This window comes from Canis lupus, chromosome 32, assembly GCF_011100685.1.
Source record: "Canis lupus familiaris isolate Mischka breed German Shepherd chromosome 32, alternate assembly UU_Cfam_GSD_1.0, whole genome shotgun sequence".
Classification (NCBI taxonomy): Eukaryota; Metazoa; Chordata; class Mammalia; order Carnivora; family Canidae; genus Canis; species Canis lupus.
Genome location: NC_049253.1, coordinates 28,238,328 through 28,261,001, shown reverse-complemented (window position 1 = coordinate 28,261,001; position 22,674 = coordinate 28,238,328). Strand labels below are relative to the sequence as shown.

The window sequence follows — 22,674 nt, the reverse complement described above, 5'->3', positions numbered from 1 at the left end:
GAGCCGGGGTGACTAAGGGCGCAGGGCGGCGCTGCGGCGGGGCGCAGGGAGCGGGCTCCCACCGAGCTGTCAGAGCGGGCCGGGCCGCCGAGCTTTGCGGTCTCCGCGAGCCAGCACGCAGGGTCGCTGCCCGAGGGCGCGCTCGGCCGCCCGGCACGCGAGCGGGATGTACCTCTCGTGGGGCCCCGGCCCCCGCGGGCCCGTGAGCCGGAGGCGGGTCGGCCTGGGGGGCGTGGAGCTGCGACAGGCGGCCTCCGGGGAGCGGCACTCGCTGCTGCTGCTGAGCAACGGCCAGGTGCACTCGTGCGGGGACAACGGCCGCGGCCAGCTGGGGCAGAGGGGCGCGCCGCGCTCCGCGCAGCTCAGTGAGTGCGGGACCGGGCTGCGGGCGCGGGCGGGCGGGCGGGCGCGGTGCTGGGCCCCGGAGACGCGGCCCGAGAGGCTCTGAGCTCCGGCGCGCGACTTCGTCAGTTTCGGTTTCCGGGAGCGCAGTTTGTTTCGGTTTCCAGCGCATCTTAAAAGCGAAACCGAGAGTGAAACTTCCCGGGACCGCGCTCCTTTGGAAAGGGACGTGCCCCCCCCCCCCCGCCCCCCGCCTTCCCAGACCAGTCCCAGCCCGCGCGTCTAGCTGCCGCCGGGCTACCTGCCCAGGTGCTAGGGGCTGGACAGCTCTAACTCGCTCAGAAGTACCCCGGGGCAACTGTTTTCTTAAAATTAAAAAAAGTCTAATAGCATTTTTACCTTTCCTGATTATTATGGAAACCCAGGAAAAGAAACTGCCTATAATTCCAATACCCAAAGACAACTACTAATATTTTGATGTATTTCTTTCTTGCTTTATTTCTATTATATATTTACTTTTATAAAAGCATGTCATTAGGGCAGTCCGGGGGCTCAGCGGTTTAGGCCGCCTTCAGCCCAGGGCGTGATCCTGGAGACCCGGGATCGAGTCCCACGTCGGGCTCCCGGCATGGAGCCTGCTTCTCCCTCTGCCTGTGTCTCTGCCTGTGTGTGTGTGTGTGTGTGTGTGTCACTAATAAATAAATAAATTCTTACCAAAAAAAAGCATGTCATTATATAGTTTTATATATGTAGTATTTTTTTTTTTAAAGATTTTACTTATTGATTCATGAGAGACACAGTAGGCAGAGGGGGAAGCAGGCCCTGACAGGGAGCCTGATGTGGGACTTGATCCCCGGGCCCTGGGATCGGGACCGAGCCGAAGGCGGACGCGCAACCACAGAGCCACCCAGGTGTCCCGAAACTCATCCTTTTAAGCAGCAACCATTGGGGCGCCTGGTTCAGTGGTTGAGCATCGCCATTTGGCTCAGGGCCTGGTCCTGGAGACCTGGGATCGAGTCCCACGTCGGGCTCCCTGCGTGGAGCCTGCTTCTCCCTCTGCCTGGGTCTCTGCCTCTCTCTCTCTGTGTCTCTCACGAAAAAATAAACTTTTTAACAAAAAATAAATAAATAAATAAACAAACAAACAGCAACCATATTTCCACACAGACCGTGAAACACGCATGGAGCTTATCTCCCTCACAACTTTCGTGTGGATGTCAGGCCTTAACTTTCTTCTTTAAAGATTTTATTTACCTATTCATGGGAGACACGGAGAGAGAGGCAGAGACAGAGCAGGGAGCCCGATGCCGGACTCGATCCCGGGTCTCCGAGATCACGCCCTAGGCCAAAGGCGGCGCTAAACCGCGGAGCCACCGGGGCTGCCCGAACTTTAGTGTGCGTTGGGAAGATGAGAAATCTGAGTGACCTTTCTTTTTGAAGAAAATAAACTTGTCTTAAAGTTGTTAAATTCATAATCTTCTGAGGTATTTTGTTCTGTTTTTGTTCCTGAAGAACGAATTCGGGCCTTGGAAACTCTACACGTTGATCTCGTGAGCTGTGGAAAGGAACACTCTCTTGCTGTCTGTCACAAAGGAAGGGTGTTTGCATGGGGGGCTGGTTCTGAAGGGCAGCTGGGAACTGGAGAATTTAAGGAAACAAATCTTATACCTATGTAAGTATTTCCATTCATTCATTCATTCATTCATCCAATAGTTTTGAGTTTTCATGTGCTAGGCACTAGGCAAGATATCAGGGTACAAAGGTGGTTATGACAAACACAGTCCCTAGCCTCAATGATGATAGTGTACCGAGAGAATGAGGCAGGAAGAAAACTTGTAACACCAATGATTACTTAATTAGAGTCCTATGAAGGAGAAGGACAGGGTGAAATGAGAACACGTGACTCTTCGATCTAATTCTTAGGTATTGGAAATAACTGTGGGGACCTACTCAGTAAATAAATATAAAATAGATGTAAAATAAACATAAAAAGAAAATAAATGTTATTTTAAAGTGAAAACATTAAATAGGAGATACAGAAAGAAATCTTATCGAACCACCTGACTAAAGCAGTCTCCTTGAAAAAAACAGCTTGAAATGAGTTTGTTATGAATCCAGTTGCTGTGAAGACAGAGTGCCCAGTCAACATTTAAAAAAAACCCTATGGAACTTTTCATACTCCTCTATTGAAGCCCTAAGACCATTCCTTATGCTAAGTTGATATATACAAGGTGATTCCACACATTTTCCATTACTGGGAGCTCCCATATGTACATGTAAATAATAGATGTTATTTGTTTTTTCTCCTTTTATTCTATTGTCAGTAAGTTTGCATGTCCCCTACCAACTGGATCCAAACTGGAAGAGGAAAAGATTTCCTCCCCACATAACCTTTTGGTCTGTCTTAAGCCAGACAGATCCTAATATTTATATAGTGAGATGTAGGGAGAATCCTATCCTCACAAACAGCTTGCTCTAGGACAAATGATGACAAGCAGTCTGAATTGTGTGTTCATGAATTACATGTTTAAGACTTTTCAAAAGCATGGTTTTTAATATTTGGAAGTTACTTTTTATTACTTCTTCTAGTTTTTAATTGTATAAGAGAGTGCTGTGGTTTGGGGGGAAAAAACATTGAACTTGGAATGAAAAGACAAAGGTTTGAGTCTAGTTCTACAACATGATACATGTAACATGATTCCCTAGAGCAAACTAGAACTCTGAATTCTACTATATGAATTTCAACCATATGAAATTGCTGATAGTTATGTTTTTGATTCACACAAATGGCAATTTAATAGGATCTAACCATTTCTTCATTGCATAGGGCTTAAATCAGGTGATATAAATAACAGTGTTCTATAAATTCTAAAACCCTGTGTCATATGTGTATGAAGAAATTTATTTTTTAAGCCAATAAGTATAGAATAAAAGTTAGTACATGATATACTGCATTAAAAGTCTAATAAAAATCACTCTTGTATTAAACTGGATTCTGCTCTATACCTTAAAAATAGTTGGAGGGCTTTGAAATAAGGGTGCTGTGGAAAAATAAGGAAATAAAGTTATTTCTGGGAAAAATATACCCAGGTTACCAACAGTCCTAAAAATGATGGATGGATAAATGCAGACTTGTTGGTTTGACAACAGTTTCAGAAAATTAACTCCTTAAAATTACTGAAGACTACATGCCAATCAGGAAAATCACCATTACCGTGCTGTTTCTAAATACTACCAAACAGCTTTACATACCTGTACTCATCAAGAAAACTGTTTATTCTATAGAAAAAAGATTAAAATAACCCTATTTGAAAAGAATGGAAAGGAAGAGAAAAGTTATTTTCCTAAACCAAATGTATTACCTGGGATCGTTTTAAATATCTGTCGTTCACTTGGTGAGCCACTCTAAAGAAGGATTAATAGATTTTGTATCATTTTTATTATAGGAAGATAAAAACTCTGAATGATATAAAAATTAAACAAGTTTCCTGTGGACACTACCACTCTCTGGCATTATCAGAAGGTAAAAAAAAAAAAAAAAAAGCCTTTTTGGATCTTATAAGTGTCATTACAAAGTAATTTTTTTGAATATGAGTGATGCCTGTTGATTTTTAATGCACTGGGGCTCATTTTAATGCATTTAGAAGTTTTTGACTTTTTAGATTTCATAAGCTATATTGTTCTTCATTTTTTTTCTATTTTCTTCGTTCTTACTATATTCTAAAGTAGTGCCTAATTCATTCATATCAATGCCATAAAGGGTCATTTCTGTTCACATGACCTGATCTAAGTCAGAATTGAGTAATGGTTTTATCTTGAACTTTGTCTTTTATGCTGAATTGTTGCATATACCAGCAAACTCAGCTAAACTAAGACCTATTTGTCTGTTTTACTTAGATCAAAGAAAGAAAAGATATCAAAATTATGACTTTACATTTTTTTCTACCATAGTCAGGTCAAAATGTTTCAATGGAGAGTGCTGCAGTGGAAAAAATTTTCTCCTATCCTCTTTGGTTTGGTACCTGGGAGCCAGCAAATTTAAGAGACAACAGATTAACAAGAGAAAAGGCATACCAATTTTATTAGTAATTTCATGCATAGAAGTTTACAGAAAAGAAGTGAAACTCAAGAAGTGTTTAGACTTGAGGGCTTATGTACCCTTTTAACAAGGGAAAGATTTGGGCTTTGCAGGATGATCCATCATAGGGAAGTGACATGGAAATACATGTGAGAAACTAATGGAAGATAAGAGTTATTTTATTAAGAGTTATTTGTGAAGACTTATGTTGAGGAAGATTCTCCATCTCCGATGATGAGCCACTGACCCAACCCTGATGCAGGAGAAGAGGACAGCTTCACAAAGGGAAATATGTAACTTGCTTTTGGGTAGAGGAGGGCAGAGAATTTTCCCCACATTTGTGGATTCTCAATTGCCTTCAGCACAAAATAATCCTTTTTTTAAAAAAAGATTTTATTTATTTATTCATGAGAGACACACACAGAGAGAGAGGCAGAGACACAGGCAGAGGGAGAAGCAGGCTCCATGCAGGGAGCCTGATGTGGGACTCGATCCTAGGACCCCGGGATTTTGCCCTGAGAGCCAAAGGCAGACCCTCAACCTAAGCCACCCAGGCGTCCCCAGTTCCAAATAATCCTTATGCCAGAGAGGCAGATTTTGGGGTGGCATATTGTGATTGCCTTCAAGAGACACGTGATATTTGCAGATCCCTCAAGTGATGTCATAATCATAATTGCAGCAGGGCCATAGGGGCTCTGGATAGCCGACATTTCCTGGTAGCCTTCTGTGCTGCTACCATGTGAAATGCTTTACCTGTGTAATCTCATATAATCACCTAACAATCACAGAAGCTGCACATTGTTTGTATCCTTATTTTAGAAATGAGAACATTTGGGCTCAGAGACTTTCAGTGATTTGCCTAAACTCACACATTAAGAAATAGAAATGAGATTTGAACCTACACCTGCTAACATTCCAACCCTAAGTGCTTAACCACTGTACCATGCAGGGCCATGAGACCATACCATAGTCCTGTGGCTAATCGTAGAACTCCCTCCTCCCATCTCCAGTGATTTGATCTAGGGCAAGTTATTTAACCTGAGTCTCAATTTTCTCATCTGTAGGAGTACTGATGCCTACCTTATGGGGTATTTAGAAAATTCTGTGAAAGAAGGAACACAGTATATCCAGTACAGACTATAGCAGATAGCAGGGATACAATAAATATTAGTCTCTTTTCCTTCTTTACTTCCTTCTTCTTAGTTATTGAAATAGCCTGAATTATTTCCTTGGGGTATTGATTTGCCTTTATACTGGTCCAGGCTATAAAGGTTGTATGGAGCCCAGGTACTCTGTGCATTTGCTATGGTGAACTATGAGTTCTCATAGACCTTCATGAGTTTGACATTCTGCAGTGTGCCCTCAGAAATACTTTTCAGTGGGATAAATAACTATAGAAGAGTTAAAAAAGAAAAGTCAGATATAATAACACAAAAATCTGAGCGATGTTCACATTTTTCTGGGTAAACAATGAAGCATTAGAAGACACTGATTTTTTACCTCATGTAAATTATCTATCTCTGGTCAAATTCAATATAAAATGTTGTTGGTCTTTTTCTTCCATAGGGTCATTCCACAAGTATTTATTAAGTGCCTATAATGTTTCCAGCAGAGAGGCTATAGCTGTGAACAAACATAAGACTCTGCTTCCATGGAATTTATATTCTGGGTGGTGTATAGGGGAAGTGAGCTTTAAACACACAGACAAATAAGTATGTCATACAACATAGATAAGGGTATGAAGAAATGGGAGGCCAGGTAAGGTGATGAGAGCAAGTACCTGAGTGGAGAAAAGGAATCTTTCTGTTTTATAAAGGATGTTAGGGAAGCAATCGGTTTGTTTTGTTTTGTTTTTTTCAAAGCAATCGGTTTTAAGATGAGTAGAGACCAAAACAAGGGAGGGAGGGAGACATAATGCTAAGGTCGTGATCCAAAGGAATGATCTAGACGCAAAGGCAATGAGGTAGCTGCATGCTCAGCAGTATGTTCAGAAACAGCAGGGTCTCTGGAAAGGTCTGAGCCAGGGGGAGATAAGGTCTGAAACATATCATGGAGGATACTGGTGACCTGGGGCTTGTGAGAATTGGCCTTTTATTGAGCAAGATAGCAGATTCCTTTTTTTTTTTTTTTTTAAGATAGCAGATTCCTGAAGGGTTTAATCTGACTTTTTTTTTTTTTTTTTAAGATTTTATTTATTTGAGAGAGAGTAAGCAAGTGAGTGAGAGAGAGCATAGGAGCAAGGGCAAGAGGGAGAAGTAGACTCTCTGCTGAGCAGGCTCCATCCCGGACCCTGGGATCATGATCTGAGCTGAAGGCAGACCCTTAACCAATTGAGCTGTCCAGGTGCCCCCTTACATATTTTTTTAAAAAGAGTAATCTGGCTGCTTTTCAGAGAAGAGACAAAGATGGACTGTGGGAACCCAGTGGGGTGCTATTGTAACCTTCCAGGAGAAAAGTGAGGGTGACTTGGTGGCAAAGGTGGTAACAGTGGAGAGGTGAGAAGTGGTCAGATTCAGACACATTTTATTTTTTTTAAGATTTATTTATTTATTTATTCATGAGAGACACAGAGAAAGGCAGAGACACAGGCAGAGGGAGAAACTGGCTCTTTGCAGGGAGCCTGATGTGGGACTGGATCCTGGATCCTGGGATCATGACCTGAGCCAAAGGCAGGCACTCAACCGCTGAGCCACCCAAGCGTCCCTCCAGACACGTTTTAAAGATAGAGACTAGGATGTGCTAGGTTGAAGGGTGTAAAAGAAAGAAGACAGTCAAGGATGACTCCAAGATTTCTGGTCTGAGCAGCTGAAAGAACACAGTTGACCTTAACTGGGAGGGAGAAGAGGAGTGGATGTTCCTGACCACCCACCTTGCTTTCGGTTAGAATACTCTAACCTCCTTTATCCCTATTTTAATTACTCAAGACTTTTAGAATTAGGGTGGTAGTTTCTACTTGAACTTGGTATTCCAATGTGTTTGCAATTCTGAATTTCTCTGCTTCATTTTTGTAGGTGGCCAAGTGTTTTCATGGGGAAGTAATAGTGATGGACAGCTGGGTCTGGGGAAGAAATTCCCCTCCCAAGCCAGCCCGCAGAGGGTGAGGTCCCTGGACGGCATCCCGCTGGCTCAGGTGGCTGCAGGTGGGGCCCACAGCTTCGCCCTGTCTCTCTCTGGGACCTCATTTGGCTGGGGAAGAAACAATGCAGGGCAGCTGGCCCTCCACAAGAATAATGTCTCAGGTAACAAGATAGTCATTTTCTTTGCAGTAAATCATTCTTTCTTTCCAGTTGGAAGACCAGCTCTGCAAAGGGGACTCTCAATGATTAGGGCAATGATTCCCAAACTTTGTGATACATTAGAATCACCTGGGGAGCCACCTTAATTTTTGATTGCCACTTTAATATATTACCACAGACTTGTGGCTTAAAACCACACAAATGTATTATCTTTTAGTTCCGGTGGTCAGAAGTTTGATGCAGGTCTCACTGGGCTAAAATCAAGATGCGTTCCTTTCTGGAGGGTTCAGGGCAGCAGGGTCGGGGATGGGGATGCGCGTTACACCATTTTCTTGTCTTTTTCTCCTAGAGTCCCCATCAGCATTCTTTGATTCCTAACCCCCCTCTTCAAAGCCAGCAATGGCTGGTGAAGTCTTCCTTAAGTCACATTACTCTGACAGTGACTCTTCTGCCTCCTTCTTCCTTAAAGGACCCTGTAATTACATTGGGCTCACCTAGATGACCCAGGCTACCTCCTTATCTTAAAGTCAACAGATTTGCAATTTTAATTCCATCTGCTTCATTAACTCCTCTTTGCAATATCACCTAACATATTCACAGCCTCTGGGGAAGGACAGGGACATCTTCAAAGCCCCTTCTTTTGCTTACTCTAAAAGCATTTACAAATCCCAGTGCCCAAGTTAGACCCCATACCAAGTAAATCAGTTTGTCTGGGATGGAAGCCAGGCATCGGTCATTATTAAAGATTCCACAGGCTATTCCAATGTGCAGCCAAGTTCAAGAACCACTGGATTAGCAAATGCTAGCAGGAGAAACAACCAGTTCCTCTGGCAACCCTTAAACAAACTCACCGTGAAGTCTTCCCCATGAACCCTATACCTCCTCTGTTCAATTCTTTACATTCAGCTAACATATATTTAGCACTTGTTGTGTGCCAGTACTTACATCACATTTCATTTAACTTTGTCAACATGAAGTAGGTCCTCTTATTTTCTTAACTTATTATTGTGTATTTGCAGGACACCTACTATGTGACAGAAATGAAAAAACCTAATGGCAATTTTATTAGGAATAAAGGTCTTAAAACAACTTTTTAGGAGAATAGCTTTAGGCATTCCAGAAGATTGAAGAGTTTCCAGAAATAAATGCTATACGACTGCTTTTCTTTCTTTTCCAAAGTAGAGCTCTTTTGTGATACTTCTAAGTGTTCATTTAAAAAAATGTTAATGAATTATAAGTTGACAAAAGTATTAAAAAGTGTAAAAACTCATGAAATCTGAGTCTTATAATCTAGAAATTCTGCTTTCTTTCATCAGGACAAAGCTACAAGCCTTATTCAATTAGTGCTCTGAAGAATCTAGGTGTGATTTATATCAGCTGTGGTTATGAGCACACTGTAGTACTTACCCAGGTAATCTAAAATGTTTTGCTATTTTTTTAATTCCTAAGAAATGTTACCACAAGATACACTTACTGACTTGTTGAAAGCAATATGTGTATCAATATCTCAACATATCCATTCAATGTAAAGAGGAGAAATTAACCAAATATAAGCCATGAAATTTTCAAGATCCTATGACAGAAGCTAATTTCAGCTTTTGGAGATATTTTTAGATACCCACTAAATTAGATTAATGGGGTACGTGGCTGCCCCAGTCAATAGAGCATGTAACTCTTGATCTCTGGGTTGTAAGTCTGAGCCCCATATTGGGTGTAGAGATTGCTTAAAAATAAGCTATTTTTTAAAAAAAGTTATTTATGTATTCATGAGAGACACAGAGAGAGGAAGAGACATAGAGGGAGAAGCAGGCTCCTCACAGGGAGCCCGATGCAGGACTCGATCCCTAGACTGGGATCACACCCTGAGCCAAAGGCAGATGCTCAGCTGCTGAGCCACCCAAGTGTCCCAAAAATAAACTCTTAAAAATTAAAAAAAAAGATATTAATCTTTTGTTAATCTAGGAACTAATCCTTTTAGTAATTATTCATTCATAATGTAGTTCTACAGATGAAAATTATTATAGACAGAAAGTAATTTTTACAGGTTTTGATAACCTAGTAAAAATTATATTATAGTCTAGAACTACTTTGTTCCATTTCTTGCTTGGCACAATTACAAGCCTGCTTTGTAAATGTTTGCCTCCTCTTCTTGTACTGGCCAAATAGTATATTCCAATGGGATGAATTCTTTCCATAGTCATAAGGAATAGACTTGAAAACTATTTGAGTGGTTGAAATGTTTATTTAAAAACTAAATATATATTTAAAAACTAAATATCAAGACACCTGGGTGGCTCAGCGGTTGAGTGTCTGCCTTTGACTCAGGGCATGATCCTGAGGTCCTGGATTAAAACCCACATTAGACTCCTACAGGGAGCCTGCTTCTCCCTCTGCCTATGTCTCTGCCTCTCTCTCTGTGTGTCTCTCATGAATAAATAAATACAATCTTTTAAAAATATAAAATAAATATCTAAAGTAATTTGTATTATTCTTTTAGTTAGAGAGTATGCATGCACATGAGGGGGGTGGGGGAGGGGACAGCAGGCTAGGGAGAGAGAATCCCAAGGGCACCTCTCCTGCTCCCCCCACGCGTGCTCTCTCTCTAAAAAAACAACCTTCTGAAGAAAGATTTTCAGAGGAATGCTCAAGAAATAAAGCACCCCTATACTTAAATGTTCGTATTAACATTGTCTTGAACCAATGAATTGTCCTTCCATTCATTCTACCATGAATGTCAATGATTTTTCAAATTTAATGAGTTAACTTACATTTACTATTAGAAATAAAAAAGCAATAAAATGATAATTTTAATAATAAAAGATTATATCTTTTTTTTTTTTTTAAAGCTTTATTTATTTATTTATTTATGATAGTCACACAGAGAGAGAGGGGCAGAGACACAGGCAGAGGGAGAAGCAGGCTCCATGCACCGGGAGCCCGACGTGGGTTTGGATCCCGGGTCTCCAGGATCGTGCCCTGGGCCAAAGGCAGGCGCCAAACCGCTGCGCCACCCAGGGATCCCAAAAGATTATATCTTATATAATAAATATAAGACCCCTCTCCTTTATACAGAGCTTGTATTTCACATAGTGCTACCATGTAATTATCTGATGATACTTAATCTTTAGTTTTTTAGTTACTTTTTTAAATCTGAAATTAGTCTGATTCCTTCTTTCTCAAACAGAATGGGAAAGTGTTCACATTTGGAGATAATACCTATGGACAGCTGGGACACAGCCCCACTGCTGAGAAGAGTGGTCCACAACTCGTAGAAGGAATTGATGGCCTAGTTTCACAGATAGATTGTGGAAGGTAATGGGCTAGTTTTTTGTTTGTCTGTTTTTAGTGTGAGTAGAAATTATTATATTTTATTACTTAGAAATGATTCCTCAGTGTTATCAAACCTTAAAACCCCAAATATGTGACTACTCTTTTTATAGTAGTAGTCATAAAAACTTTTTTAACTTATTTAATTTATATAGTTTTTTCTATTTTTTCTAATTTATTCTAGACATTTCATTTATTTAATAGGAATTTATTGGAAGTCTACTTATACAGACTGCCTTATTAGGTGCTGGGGGTTGGGAAGAGGGTTTAAAATAAAAATAGTGGTGGGGCACCTGGGTGGCTCAGTCAGTTAAGCATCTGACTCTTGATTTCAGCTCAGATCATGATCTCATGGTCATGGGATTGAGCCCTACATTGAGCTCTGCACTCAGCGAGGAGTCAGCTTGAGATTCTCTCTCTCTCCTCTCCCTCCCCATCTGCTACACCCTCCACCAAGCTTACTTTCTCTCTCTCAAATAAATTAATTAATTAAAAAAATTAGAATAGTAGTGCTTGCCTTGAAAAGACAAAATTTAAAGTATCTCATGCAAATAGAAGACAATATATTTGCATATGCATTCATAATTTGCATAACCTAATTATGAAGACACTGAATGTTATCTACCCAATTCATAAATAACAAAGCTTACATTTAAAACACAAATGGAAAAAAAAATAAAATAAATAAAAAAAACAAATGGTAGAAACCATAATAAAGACCCATCAGTAATATTCCATCTCTAAGGTTAGTAATAAATGAATATTCACCTACCATTTGTTTAGCCACATCATTTGGTATCCTCTCACCCTGATATTATGATAAGGAATCTCTGGGTATTTAGTATAAGATAAATCTGTTATTTTGTGTTAGGAGATACCTTTTTTTTCTCAAAAAGTGTGCATATGTTGAGCTTCATTATATTCTGTCTCTTGCAGTTACCATACCCTTGCATATGTCTACACTACTGGAAAGGTGGTGTCTTTTGGTCGTGAACCAACTTGCAAAAGCAGCCCAACTCATCCAGAGGCTCTGACAGAGAACGTTGACTTTACTTGCCTGATTTCTGCTGATGGTATGAGTGGTCCCACTAATTCATGATTTTGTTTTAATTGATGCCACTGGAGGAGATATATTATTTATTTTCTTTTCACAGGAGTACATAGAACTGTGGTTCTTTTTGTACTGTTATTTTTAACCCATACAATATGCATCATTTCTTATGCAGTGATTCCTGTAGTATTTAGTAATTTTTTCTAAAGATTAGAGTAATATGGAAAAGATTCCAAGTTGATGAATGATCAGAAAGATACACTTTTATGTATTTAATCAAACTTCTTCTAGGGGCACCTGGCTGGCTTAGTGAAACATGTGACTCTTGATCTCAGGGTTGTGAGTTTGAGCCCCACACTGGGTGTAGAGATTATTTAAAATAAAAAACAATCACAAAAAAACCCTCTTCTAAAACAAGTGCATGAAAAATTAAATTTTAAGTGAATATACATGTAACCTGATCAAAATTAATCTTTTATACATGTAATATGTAACCTGATCAAAATTAATCTTTTAGGGTACTTGTGGTCAAAATTCATTTGGAAGAATATAAATTGCTAATAAATAATTTAGTTTGGTAATATATAAACTTTTTTAGGGGCACCTGGGTGGCTCATCAATTAAGCATCTGCTTTCAGCTCAGGTCATGATCCCAGGGCCCTGGGATCGAGGCCTGCTTTGGATTCCCTGGAGCCCACTTTTCCCTCTCCCTCTGCCTGCTGTTCCACCTGCTTGTGCTCTGTCAAATAAATAAAATCTTAATATTTATATGTGTATATTAAGATTTAATTTATTTATTCATGACAGACAGAGACAAAGAGAGGCAGAGACACAGGCAGAGGGAGAAGCAGGCTCCACGCGAAGAGCCTGATGTGGGACTCGATCCTGGGACTCTGGGATCACACCCTGAGCCGAAGGCAAACGCTCAACCACTGAGCCACCCAGGGGTCCCCATACATACATATATATATATATTTTTTTTTTTTTTAAGATTTTATTTATTTTAGAAAGAGAGAGCCTGTGTAAGAGTGTGGGGTGGAGGAGGAGGAGCTGAAGCAGAGGGACAGGATGACTTCATGCTAAGTTCAGAGTCCAACACAGAGCTCAATCGCATGACCATGAGATCATGACCTGCGCCAAAATCAAGAGTCAGATACTTAACCGACTGAGCCACCCAGGTGCCCCAATATATTTGTTTTTTTTTAATCTATTTTTTTTTACAGCAGTTTTGGGTTTATAACAAAAGATTTATTTTTTTTCACTTCTAATAACAATAAGCATGGGGGGTACTTGGGTCCGGTCATGATCCCAGGGTCCTGGGGTTGAGGTCTACATTGGGCTCCCCTACTCAGTGGGGAGCCTGCTTCTCCCTTTCCCTCTGCCTGCTGCTCCCCCCACTTATGCTCTCTCTCTGTCAAGTAAACAAATCTATTAAAAAATTTTAAAAAATAAAATGAATAAGCATGCATTTATACTTTCTTTTAGACCTTGTGGATTTTCAAGTCAAACACATTTTTGCTGGAACGTATGCAAATTTTGTGACAACTTATCAGGTATGTATTATATTTTTTTGTTTCTTTTAAAAATCATTCTTAAACAAAAATAAGCAAAAATGAATAAAAGGCATTTTTTTCCTCTAGATTTCAGAGCAATGTTTGAAACATTTTATCACTTGTATGTATTCAGATTTTTTACTAACATAAGAAGATCCTCTGTTAGAATGCTTCTTAAAAATCTTCTGTAATTTTAGGGGTACCTGGGTGGCTCAGACAGTTGGGCATCTAACTCTTGGTTTAGGCTCAGGTCTAGATCTCATGGGTTGTGGGATGGCCCTATATCAACCAGGCTCCATGCTCAGTGGGAAGTCTGCTTGAAATATTCTCTTCCTTGGCCCCTCCCTCCACTTGCTTGCACACTCTCTCTCTCTCTCTCTCTCTCTCTCTCTCATGAGTGAATAAAGGGCCCCTGTGTGGCTCAGATGGTTGGGCATCTGCTTTCAGCTCAGGTCATGATTCCAGGGTCCTGGGGTCAAGTCCTACATCAGGCTCCCTGCTCTTCGGGGAGATTGCATCTCCCTCTCCCTCTGCCTGCTGTTCCCTCTGCTTTTGCTCTCTCTCTCTCTCTCTGTCAAATAAAAAAAATAAACTCTTTTAAAAAAATGAGTGAAGAAATCTTAAAAAAAAAAATGAGATGTAGCCTCTTTTAAAAATACTTGTAATTTTCACTTCCTCCTAAGAGATGAGACCCCCAAACCTAAGTTCATTGCTTTTATTACTGTTTGTTATTAAGTAAGATTAATGATGATAATAACAGCATTAATATTGATTGTAGTCATCATGAGTTAGGGACCAATTAAAATACTCCAAGTTGATTGACACATTTAATCCTTATGTCAACTCCAATTGGTATTATTTCCCCCATTTTACAAATGAAAAAAATAAGTCTCAGAGAATTGGACTTACCCAAAGTTGTACTGCTAAGAAGTGGCAGAGCTGGATTTAAACCCAGGAAATCCAGCTCCAAAGCTTATATCATTATTCACCATACTGTAGTACCCTCCTAATTTTTGATAGAGAGGTTTTATGATCATATTTCTGGGAGTTCTGAAATGCCTGTATGGAGACAGAAGTATACAGGCATACCTTGTTATATTATGTTATGATTTAGCATTTTTTACAAATTGAAATTTTATGGCAACCTTACGTTACATCAAACAAATTTGTGGGCACCATTTTTACAACAGCATTTGCTTACTTCTTGTCTCTGTGTCACAGTTGATAATCCTTACAATAGTTAAAAATTTTCCATTATTATTACATTTGTTATGATGATTTGTGATCAGTGATCTTTGATGTTACTGTTGAAATTGTTTCAGCCATGCCCATATAGGATGGTGAACATAATCTATAAATGTGTGTTCTGATTGCTCCTCCAACTCGCTGTGTCTCTGGCTTTCTGCTTCTTCTAGGCCTAACCTATTTATTCCCTGAGCAAAATAATATTAAAATTAGGCCAATCAATAACTCTACAATGGCCTCTAACTGTTCCAGGGAAGAGTCACATGTCTCTCATTTTAAAACAAAAGGTGGGAATAATAAACTTAGTGAGGAAGGCACATCAAAAGCTGAGAAAGGCTGAAAACTGCATCAAACTTAGCCAAGTTGTAAATGCAAAGGAAAAGTTCTTGAAGGAAATCAGAAGTCCTCCTCCAGTGAGCACACAAATGATGAGAAAGCAAAGCAGCCTTATTGCTGAGCTGATATGGAGAAAGTTTTAGTGATCTAGATAGAAGATCAAACATTCCCTTAAAATCAAAGCCTGATCCCAGGAAAGGTCCTAACTCTCTTCAATTCTATGAAGTTTGAGAGAGGCGAGGAAGCTGCAGAAGTTTCCTGCACCAGGAAACCAAAAACTTTATTTGATTCATTTTATTGTGATATTCACTTGATTGTGGTTGTCTGGAACCAAACCCTCAATATCTCTGAGGTCTGCTTGTACATAGTTATTTCTTTAATTTGTACTTTTTTCTTTTTTTTTTTTAAATTAATTGTTTGAGAGAGAGAGAGCATGTGTGCACAAGTGGGGGATGTGGGGGGTGGAGGGGCAGAGGGAAAGGGAGAAGCAAACTATGTGCTAAGTAGGCTTGATCCTAGGGTGCTGAGTTTATAACCTGAGCCAAAGGCAGATGCTTAACCAACTAAACCACCTAGGTGCCCCTCTTTTTTTTCTTTTTTTGCCCCTCTTTTTTTTACGAATAAATTTTTTTTAGCAAGAGAAAGCACACATAGGAGGGGGAGGAGGCAGAGGGAGAGGGAGAGAGAATCTTAAGCTGACTCCCCACTGAGTGAGGAGCCCAATGTGGGGCTTGATCTCATGACCCTGAGATCATGACCTGAACTGAAATCAAGAGTTGGACACTTAACTGATTGAGCCACCCAGGTGCCCAAGTTTGTACTTTTTTCTATTTTCAGGAATGTTTTAAATTTGACATTCATATAGACTCTTGCCATATTCTCTGGGAAAAAAAAAGTGGTCAGAGGCAAAAGTTTCTGTGCTGCTGGGGAGGGTGAGGAGATTGTACTTGGTTGCTCTATCATAGCCATCTAGTCAGCCAGTCAGCAGTTGACTTCTGTGTCTCAGGCTCTGCTCTCAGGGATGGGGATAAAAGTAAGTAATACAGACAAGGTTGGTCTCATTCTTTTTTTTTTTTTTTAAGATTTTATTTATTTACTCATGATAAACACAAAGAGAGAGAGAGGCAGAGACACAGGCAGAGGGAGAAGCAGGCTCCATGCAAGGACCCTGATATGGGACTCAATCCTGGGACTCAATCCTGGGACTCCAGGATCACGCCTGGGCCGAAGGCAGGCGCTAAACCGCTGAGCCACCCAGGGTCCCCATGATCTCATTCTTGGTATTGAGTTCTACAGGGAAAGATAGGCAATAGGGATCCCTGGGTGGCGCAGCGGTTTAGTGCCTGCCTTTGGCCCAGGGTGCGATCCTGGAGACCCTGGATCGAATCCCACATCGGGCTCCAGGTGCATGGAGCCTGCTTCTCCCTCTGCCTATGTCTCTGCCTCTCTCTCTGTGACTATCATAAATAAATAAAAAAAAAATTAAAAAAAAAAAAGAAAGATAGGCAATAAATATGTAAATGCAAAATTATTAAACTGTCTTAAATAGGACATGTGAGATTGAAAAAGTGGGTTTCTTTAGAAATGTCAGTCAGGGGGCACCTGGGTGGCTGTCAGTTAAGTGTCTGATTCTTGGTTTTGGCTCAGGCCATGATCTCATGTGTCATGGGATGGTGCCTTATATCAGGCAGTCCCCTCTTAGGGTAGAGTCAACTTGAAGCTTCTCTCCCTCTTCCCCCCACTCACATGTGTATGCACTCTCATTCTCTCTCTAAAATAAATGGATAAATCTACAAAAGAAAGAAAAGAAGGAAGGAAGGAAGGAAGGAAGGAAGGAAGGAAGGAAGGAAGGAAGGAAGGAAGGAAGGAAAGAAAGAAGAAGAAAGAAAGAAAGAAAGAAAGAAGAAAGAAAGAAAGAAAGAAAGAAAGAAAGAAAGAAAGAAAGAAAGAAAGAAAGAAAGAAAGAAAGATAGATAGATAGATTAAAGAAGACCTCTCAGAGGCTGGGACATTGAAACAGAGACCTTAGCCATTCTTAGATCCAAAGACAGAGTGTTCCAGGGGTGGCTGGGTAGCTCAGTTGTGTGAGTGACCAACTCTTGATTTTGGCTCTGGTCATGATCTCAGGGTCCTGAGATCGAGCCCATCCACAGGCTCTGTGCTCAGTGTGAAGTCTGCTTCTCTCCTCTCTCTCCCCCTGCCTTTCCCCTGCTCACTCTCTAAAATAAAAAAACAAATCATTAAAAAAAATTAAAAAGAGTGTTCAAGTAGAGGGAACCACATGCAGAGAGGCCCTGTGTCAAGGAGAAGTTTAGCATGTGTGAGGGACAGAGAGAGGGTCAGAAGAGCAGAGCACAGTAAGAAAGGGTAGAGAGTTATAGGAGATGGAAGTGGGTAGGTGAGATGGGGTCAGTGTGAAGTATCCTTGGGGAGGAGACCTGGAGCCTTAGCTGGATGTTCAAATCTGGAGCTCAGGGAGGACGTCAGCACTGGAATACAGACATGGTAGCTGTCCAAGCATAGACAGGATTTAAAACTGGGGCATAGATAAAAGGTCACCTCAAGAGGGAGAGTAAAAATGAAAGGAGAAATGTGACAGAATCCAACAATGAGGAGGTGCCAGGAGAAAAATTGAGAAGGGACAGTTTCTGAGGTAGGGGAAAACCAGGAGAGGGTGGTTCATCAAGATAAGAGAAGAACGGATTTCCAGAAGGAGGAAGTGGCTAATACTGCTGAGAGGTCAAGATGAGCACAGACATGATTTTTGAGAATGATCCTGTTCAGATGGAGAAAACAATGATACATGGGGGAAAAAAAAAAAGAAGAAGAATTGCAGAAGCAATGTCCCACAACAGGAAAGGGGAGGCAGGATCCCATCTGTGTAGAATGTAGGGGCTTGAGCAGAAATATTTATTTTTCTTCTAATAAGGAACAGAGGAGGTGAGGGTGGGGTGAAATAAAGGTGATGAATGGCTTCAGTTTTCTCAGTGAGGCACAGGGCAAGGTCCTCATCTGGGAGTGAATGAGAGAGATGAGGAGTGTTATATGTTTAGGAATAAAAGGAAGGTGTGCAGTAGTTGTCTCAGAGAGTGAGAAAGCAAATATTGTGGGAAATTATGAAACATTATTTGGTGCCCATCTGACATTTGCGGTAGTAGGACAGAACGTGAAATCAACATGGCTGCGTGTGATTCTCTCCAGCGAATGGACTGGATTCAGTTTTGCTTGGGTTCAATTTTGGAATAATCCAGAGTTGTTTTTTTTTTTTTTAATTTATTCATGAAAGACACACAGAGAGAAAGAGTCAGAAACACAGGCAGAGGGAGAAACAAGCTTCATGCAGGGAGCCTGACATGGGACTCCATCTCGGGTCTCCAGGATCACACCCTGGGCTGAAGGTGGCACTAAACCGCTGGGCCACCAGGGCTGCCCCTCCCGAGTTGATTTTTAATCACAGATGGAGTTTTGCTAGGTAAGTCCAACAGGAAAATGACAGGGAAGGAAGTATTTGAAAGGGACTTCTTATGGTGCTGACCATGGAATCTATGCTTGGTAAGGACAAGGAGGCAATAAATAATGAACAAACAATAGGGTCAATGGATTGGAGATCCTAGTGGCCTCAAAGAATGTTGGAACGGGTTCCACTCTAAAGTAAATGTCTTAGTCTGCCCTGCCTGCTAACAAAACACCATGGACTAGGTGGCTTATGAATAGTAGAAATGTTACTTCTTACAGTTCTGGAGTCTGGGAAGTCCAGGATCAAGGGACCAGTGTACTCAGTGTTTGGTGATTGTTTATGGGTGGCTGTCTTCTTGCTATGTCCTAAGGGGCAAGAGAGCTCTCTGGGGGTCTCTTAAAAGGGCACTAATTCCATTCATGAGAGCTCCACTCCCATGACTCAGTCATCTTCCAAAGGCCCCACCTCTTAATACCATTATACTGGGGATTTGAATTTCAACATATGAATTTGGGGGGGAACATATTCGGTCCATATTCCCCACCCCTCCAACTCCCAAAATTCATGTCCTTCTTGCATGCAAAATACATTCATTCTGTTCCAATAGCCCCCAAAGTCTTAACTCATTCCAGCACCAAAGAATGTTGGAGTGGGAGTTTCACTCTAAAGTAAGAGAATCAGAAAAGGGTGTATGATGACCAGAAAAGAGAAAATCAATCTCTTTCTTTCTTTCTCTCTTTCTTTCTTTCTTTCTTTCTTTCTTTCTTTCTTTCTTTCTTTCTTTCTTTCTTTCTTCTTCTTTCTTCTTTCTTTCTTCTTTCTTTCTTTCTTTCTTTTTCTTTCTTTCTTTCTTTCTTTCTTTCTTTCTTTCTTTCTTTCTTTCTTTCTTTTTCTTTCTTTCTTTCTCTTCTTTCTCTTCTTTCTTTTGATTTTATTTATTGAGAGAGAGGGTGAGAAAGAGTATGAGCAGGTGGGGGTGGGCAGTGGAGAGGAGGAGCAGAGGGAGAAGAAGAAGCAGACTCCCTACTGAGCAGGGAGCCTGATACAGGGCTTGGTCCCAGGACCCTGAGATCATGACCTGAGCCGATGGCAGATATTTAACTGATTGAGCCATCCAGGTGCCCTGAGAATGTTTCTAATAGAAAATTTAGAAGGTGATATAGTTATCAATGATTATAAACCATAGGGTATCACCAAGATCTGGGGCAGTGGTTTTCAACTAGGAATGATTTTGCCCCAGGCAACATTGGGCAATTTCTGGAGACATTTTAAGTTGTAGTAACTGGAAAAGGGCAGGTGTGTTGGGGTGGCTGCCACAAGCATCTGGTGGGTAGAGGCCAGGGTTCCTAAACAACCTACAATGCACAAGACCCTCACAACAAAGAATTATCTGATCTAAAATATCAATAGCATCTGCTTGAAACCAGGACATGGGTGGTTGAGATGGAACAGAGGAAGTGTGGAGATGAGATCAAGAATTGAGAGATCAAAGTGGGAAATCATGTTTATTAGTTCCGTAGTTGCCAAGAATTACAGGAAGGATGACAACAGACATGGCAGTGCCAAGGGAGACAGCAAGGTACTAAAGTTTTCAGTGTTGAAGGGTCATGCCAAGGACAAAGGGAAATGATTACTTCAGAGGAGCTGGGATTTTGAAGAGAGTAGAAGAAATGGTATGTAAGTACCAATAGGGAGCACCTCATTGTCCTAAATTTCCAGCAATGTGTGTGTATGTGGTGGGGGGAGGGGGAATAAAAGCTTTTTTGTGATTGAACTAGAGGGGACACCCAGGACCCAGATCAAGAAGCTGAAGGAGAGCTTCAGAAGTCATGGTTACTTATCTTTTTCCAGAGGTCTTTATTTAAGCATTAAACTAAAATGATGAAGAGTTTCCTGACTCCTGGGGTGCCTGGCTGGCTCAGTTCATAGAATATGTGATTCTTGATCTCAGTGTCTTGAGTTTAAGCCCCACATTGGGCATAGAAGTTACTTTAAAAAAAAAAAGAATTTCCTGACTTATTACAAGTTCAATGGAGGCAGAGATATAACATGAAGTGGAGCATTAATGTCTTGGAAAACTATATTAAAAAGTCAGGTTTTTCTTCCTAGGCAGTGATTTCTGACACTTCTAGCTGAGCCATTTGGTTTCAAGTATTGTATAGAACCATGGTTCTTAAAGTGTGGTCCTTGTACCAGAGCAGCAGCATCATCTGGGAATTTACTAGATGCAAATTCTTGAGCTCCACCCCTAAATCAGAAACTGTGGGATTTGGCTCAGCAGTCTATGCTTTAAGTAAGATCACCAGGTTAAGTTTGAAAACCACTGATCTAAAAGTAAAAATCTAAAAATCTATTTTAGTAAAAATACTAAAACTAGTATCTTTTGCATACCAACTATAATCCACAGGTTTTGTATGCCTAATATTATTTAATCTTAAGAAGAGCCCAGAGAGGTAGGTATTATCTCATTTTAAAAAATATTTTATTTATTTATTTGAGAGAGAGAGAGAGAGAGAGAGCAAGAGAGCACACGAGACCACAAGCTGGGGGAAGTACAGAGGGAGAGGGACAAGCAGACTCCCCACTGAGCAGGAAGCCTGTTGTGGGGCTTGATCCCAGGACCCTAAGATCATGACCTGAGCCAAAGGCAGACGCTTAACTGACTGAGTCATCTAGGCACCCCTATTATCTTATTTTTCAAATTGTGGTTAAAAATACATGTATATCATAAAATTTTCTATTTTAACTATTTTTAAGTATACAACTTAGTGGCATTAATCACATTCACAGTATTGTGCAACTATCACCACTATCCATTTCGAAAACTTTACCACCCCAAACAGAAACTCTGTAACCTTTAAATAAGTTTCCATTCTGTGACAGCCACCCCCCTCCCTGGGTAATCTCTAATCTACTTTCTATGAAGTTGCCAATTTCATATAAGTGAAATCATACAATAATAGTCCTTTTGGCTTATTTTACTTAGCATAGTGTCTTCAAAGTTCATCCATGTTTCAGTGTGTTTCAGAATATCCTCCCTTTTTTGGGCTGATTATTCTGCATGTATATACCATGTTCATCTGTTGATGCTATTGCTGGACACCAGTTGTTTCTACCTTTTTGGCTATTATGAATAATGCTACAGTGAATATTGGTGTACAAGTATCTGGTTGAGTCTCTGTTTTCAATTATTTTGTGTCATCCCATTTTTAAATGACAAAATTAAGGCCTAGACTAAGCCAAGTAACCAAGTCTAGGAACTGGAACAGCCAGGCCAGTCTGTGACATAACTCCTCTGACCAAACCCCACTGTCTAAGAGGGCGGGGCCTACCTACCACTTGTGCTGCAAGCTTTGCTGTGTTATTACTCAGCATGTGGTTATGTTTTCCTGATCATTTTTTTTTTCTTCCTTGAAGAACACCAGTTCCACAGACGTTCCCAGGAAAATCCTTCCAGGAATAAGCCAAATTAACGAGTCCTTGACAGAAAAATGGATAGCAGCAAAAAAACGCACTGAATGTGAAGTGGCTAAGAGGTAGCTCTGTCTGATAAGTTGTAAATCACTTTTATTTGTTTTGAAACCATGAGGTCATTTTATCCTAAATATAAGACAGAGGGTATGGCTTTGCTATGGAGATATTTGCATTTTAATCATGATTCTCTCCTAACATCTCGATGTTTGAAAAAGTCATTGATGTCCTCATTAATTCATCATTCACTTGACACAACTACATTGAGGACATACAATTCCCAGGAACCTCAGTAGGTGTGAGCAATGCAAGAATAAATAAAAAATCATTTGTCTCACAAAGGCTTCATTAAAGTAGACCCTTTTTTTTAATATCTTAATAGTTTATACTCTGGGCTCCATAAATTTTTGTTTTCAGAAGGATGGATTTTATTCAAATCCATGATTTAGTATAATCAACCATGAAGGGTTTGGGTGAGATTTATCAACACAAAGTATATCCAGAATCTGGAAGACTCATAGGAAAGTAGTTATTTCATTAATGATTGCATGTCATCAGTTATATAACTAGACATAAGA

The 22,674-nt window shown here is 40.5% G+C and overlaps 1 protein-coding gene across 2 annotated transcripts in view; it reads left to right on the top strand.

The window, feature by feature from the left end:
• Window positions 1-29: 29 nt before the first annotated feature.
• Window positions 30-22,674, top strand: part of HERC6 (HECT and RLD domain containing E3 ubiquitin protein ligase family member 6) — a 56,506-nt gene continuing 33,861 nt past the window's right edge. For both annotated transcript variants that reach the window (XM_038582162.1, XM_038582161.1), the window contains exons 1-9: window positions 30-365; window positions 1,855-2,014; window positions 3,789-3,865; window positions 7,432-7,659; window positions 8,973-9,067; window positions 10,841-10,968; window positions 11,920-12,056; window positions 13,520-13,587; window positions 22,043-22,161. In XM_038582162.1, the coding sequence (XP_038438090.1) occupies window positions 167-365; window positions 1,855-2,014; window positions 3,789-3,865; window positions 7,432-7,659; window positions 8,973-9,067; window positions 10,841-10,968; window positions 11,920-12,056; window positions 13,520-13,587; window positions 22,043-22,161 (1,211 nt within the window). In that variant the 5' untranslated portion in view covers window positions 30-166. The remainder of the gene's footprint in view (window positions 366-1,854; window positions 2,015-3,788; window positions 3,866-7,431; window positions 7,660-8,972; window positions 9,068-10,840; window positions 10,969-11,919; window positions 12,057-13,519; window positions 13,588-22,042; window positions 22,162-22,674) is intronic.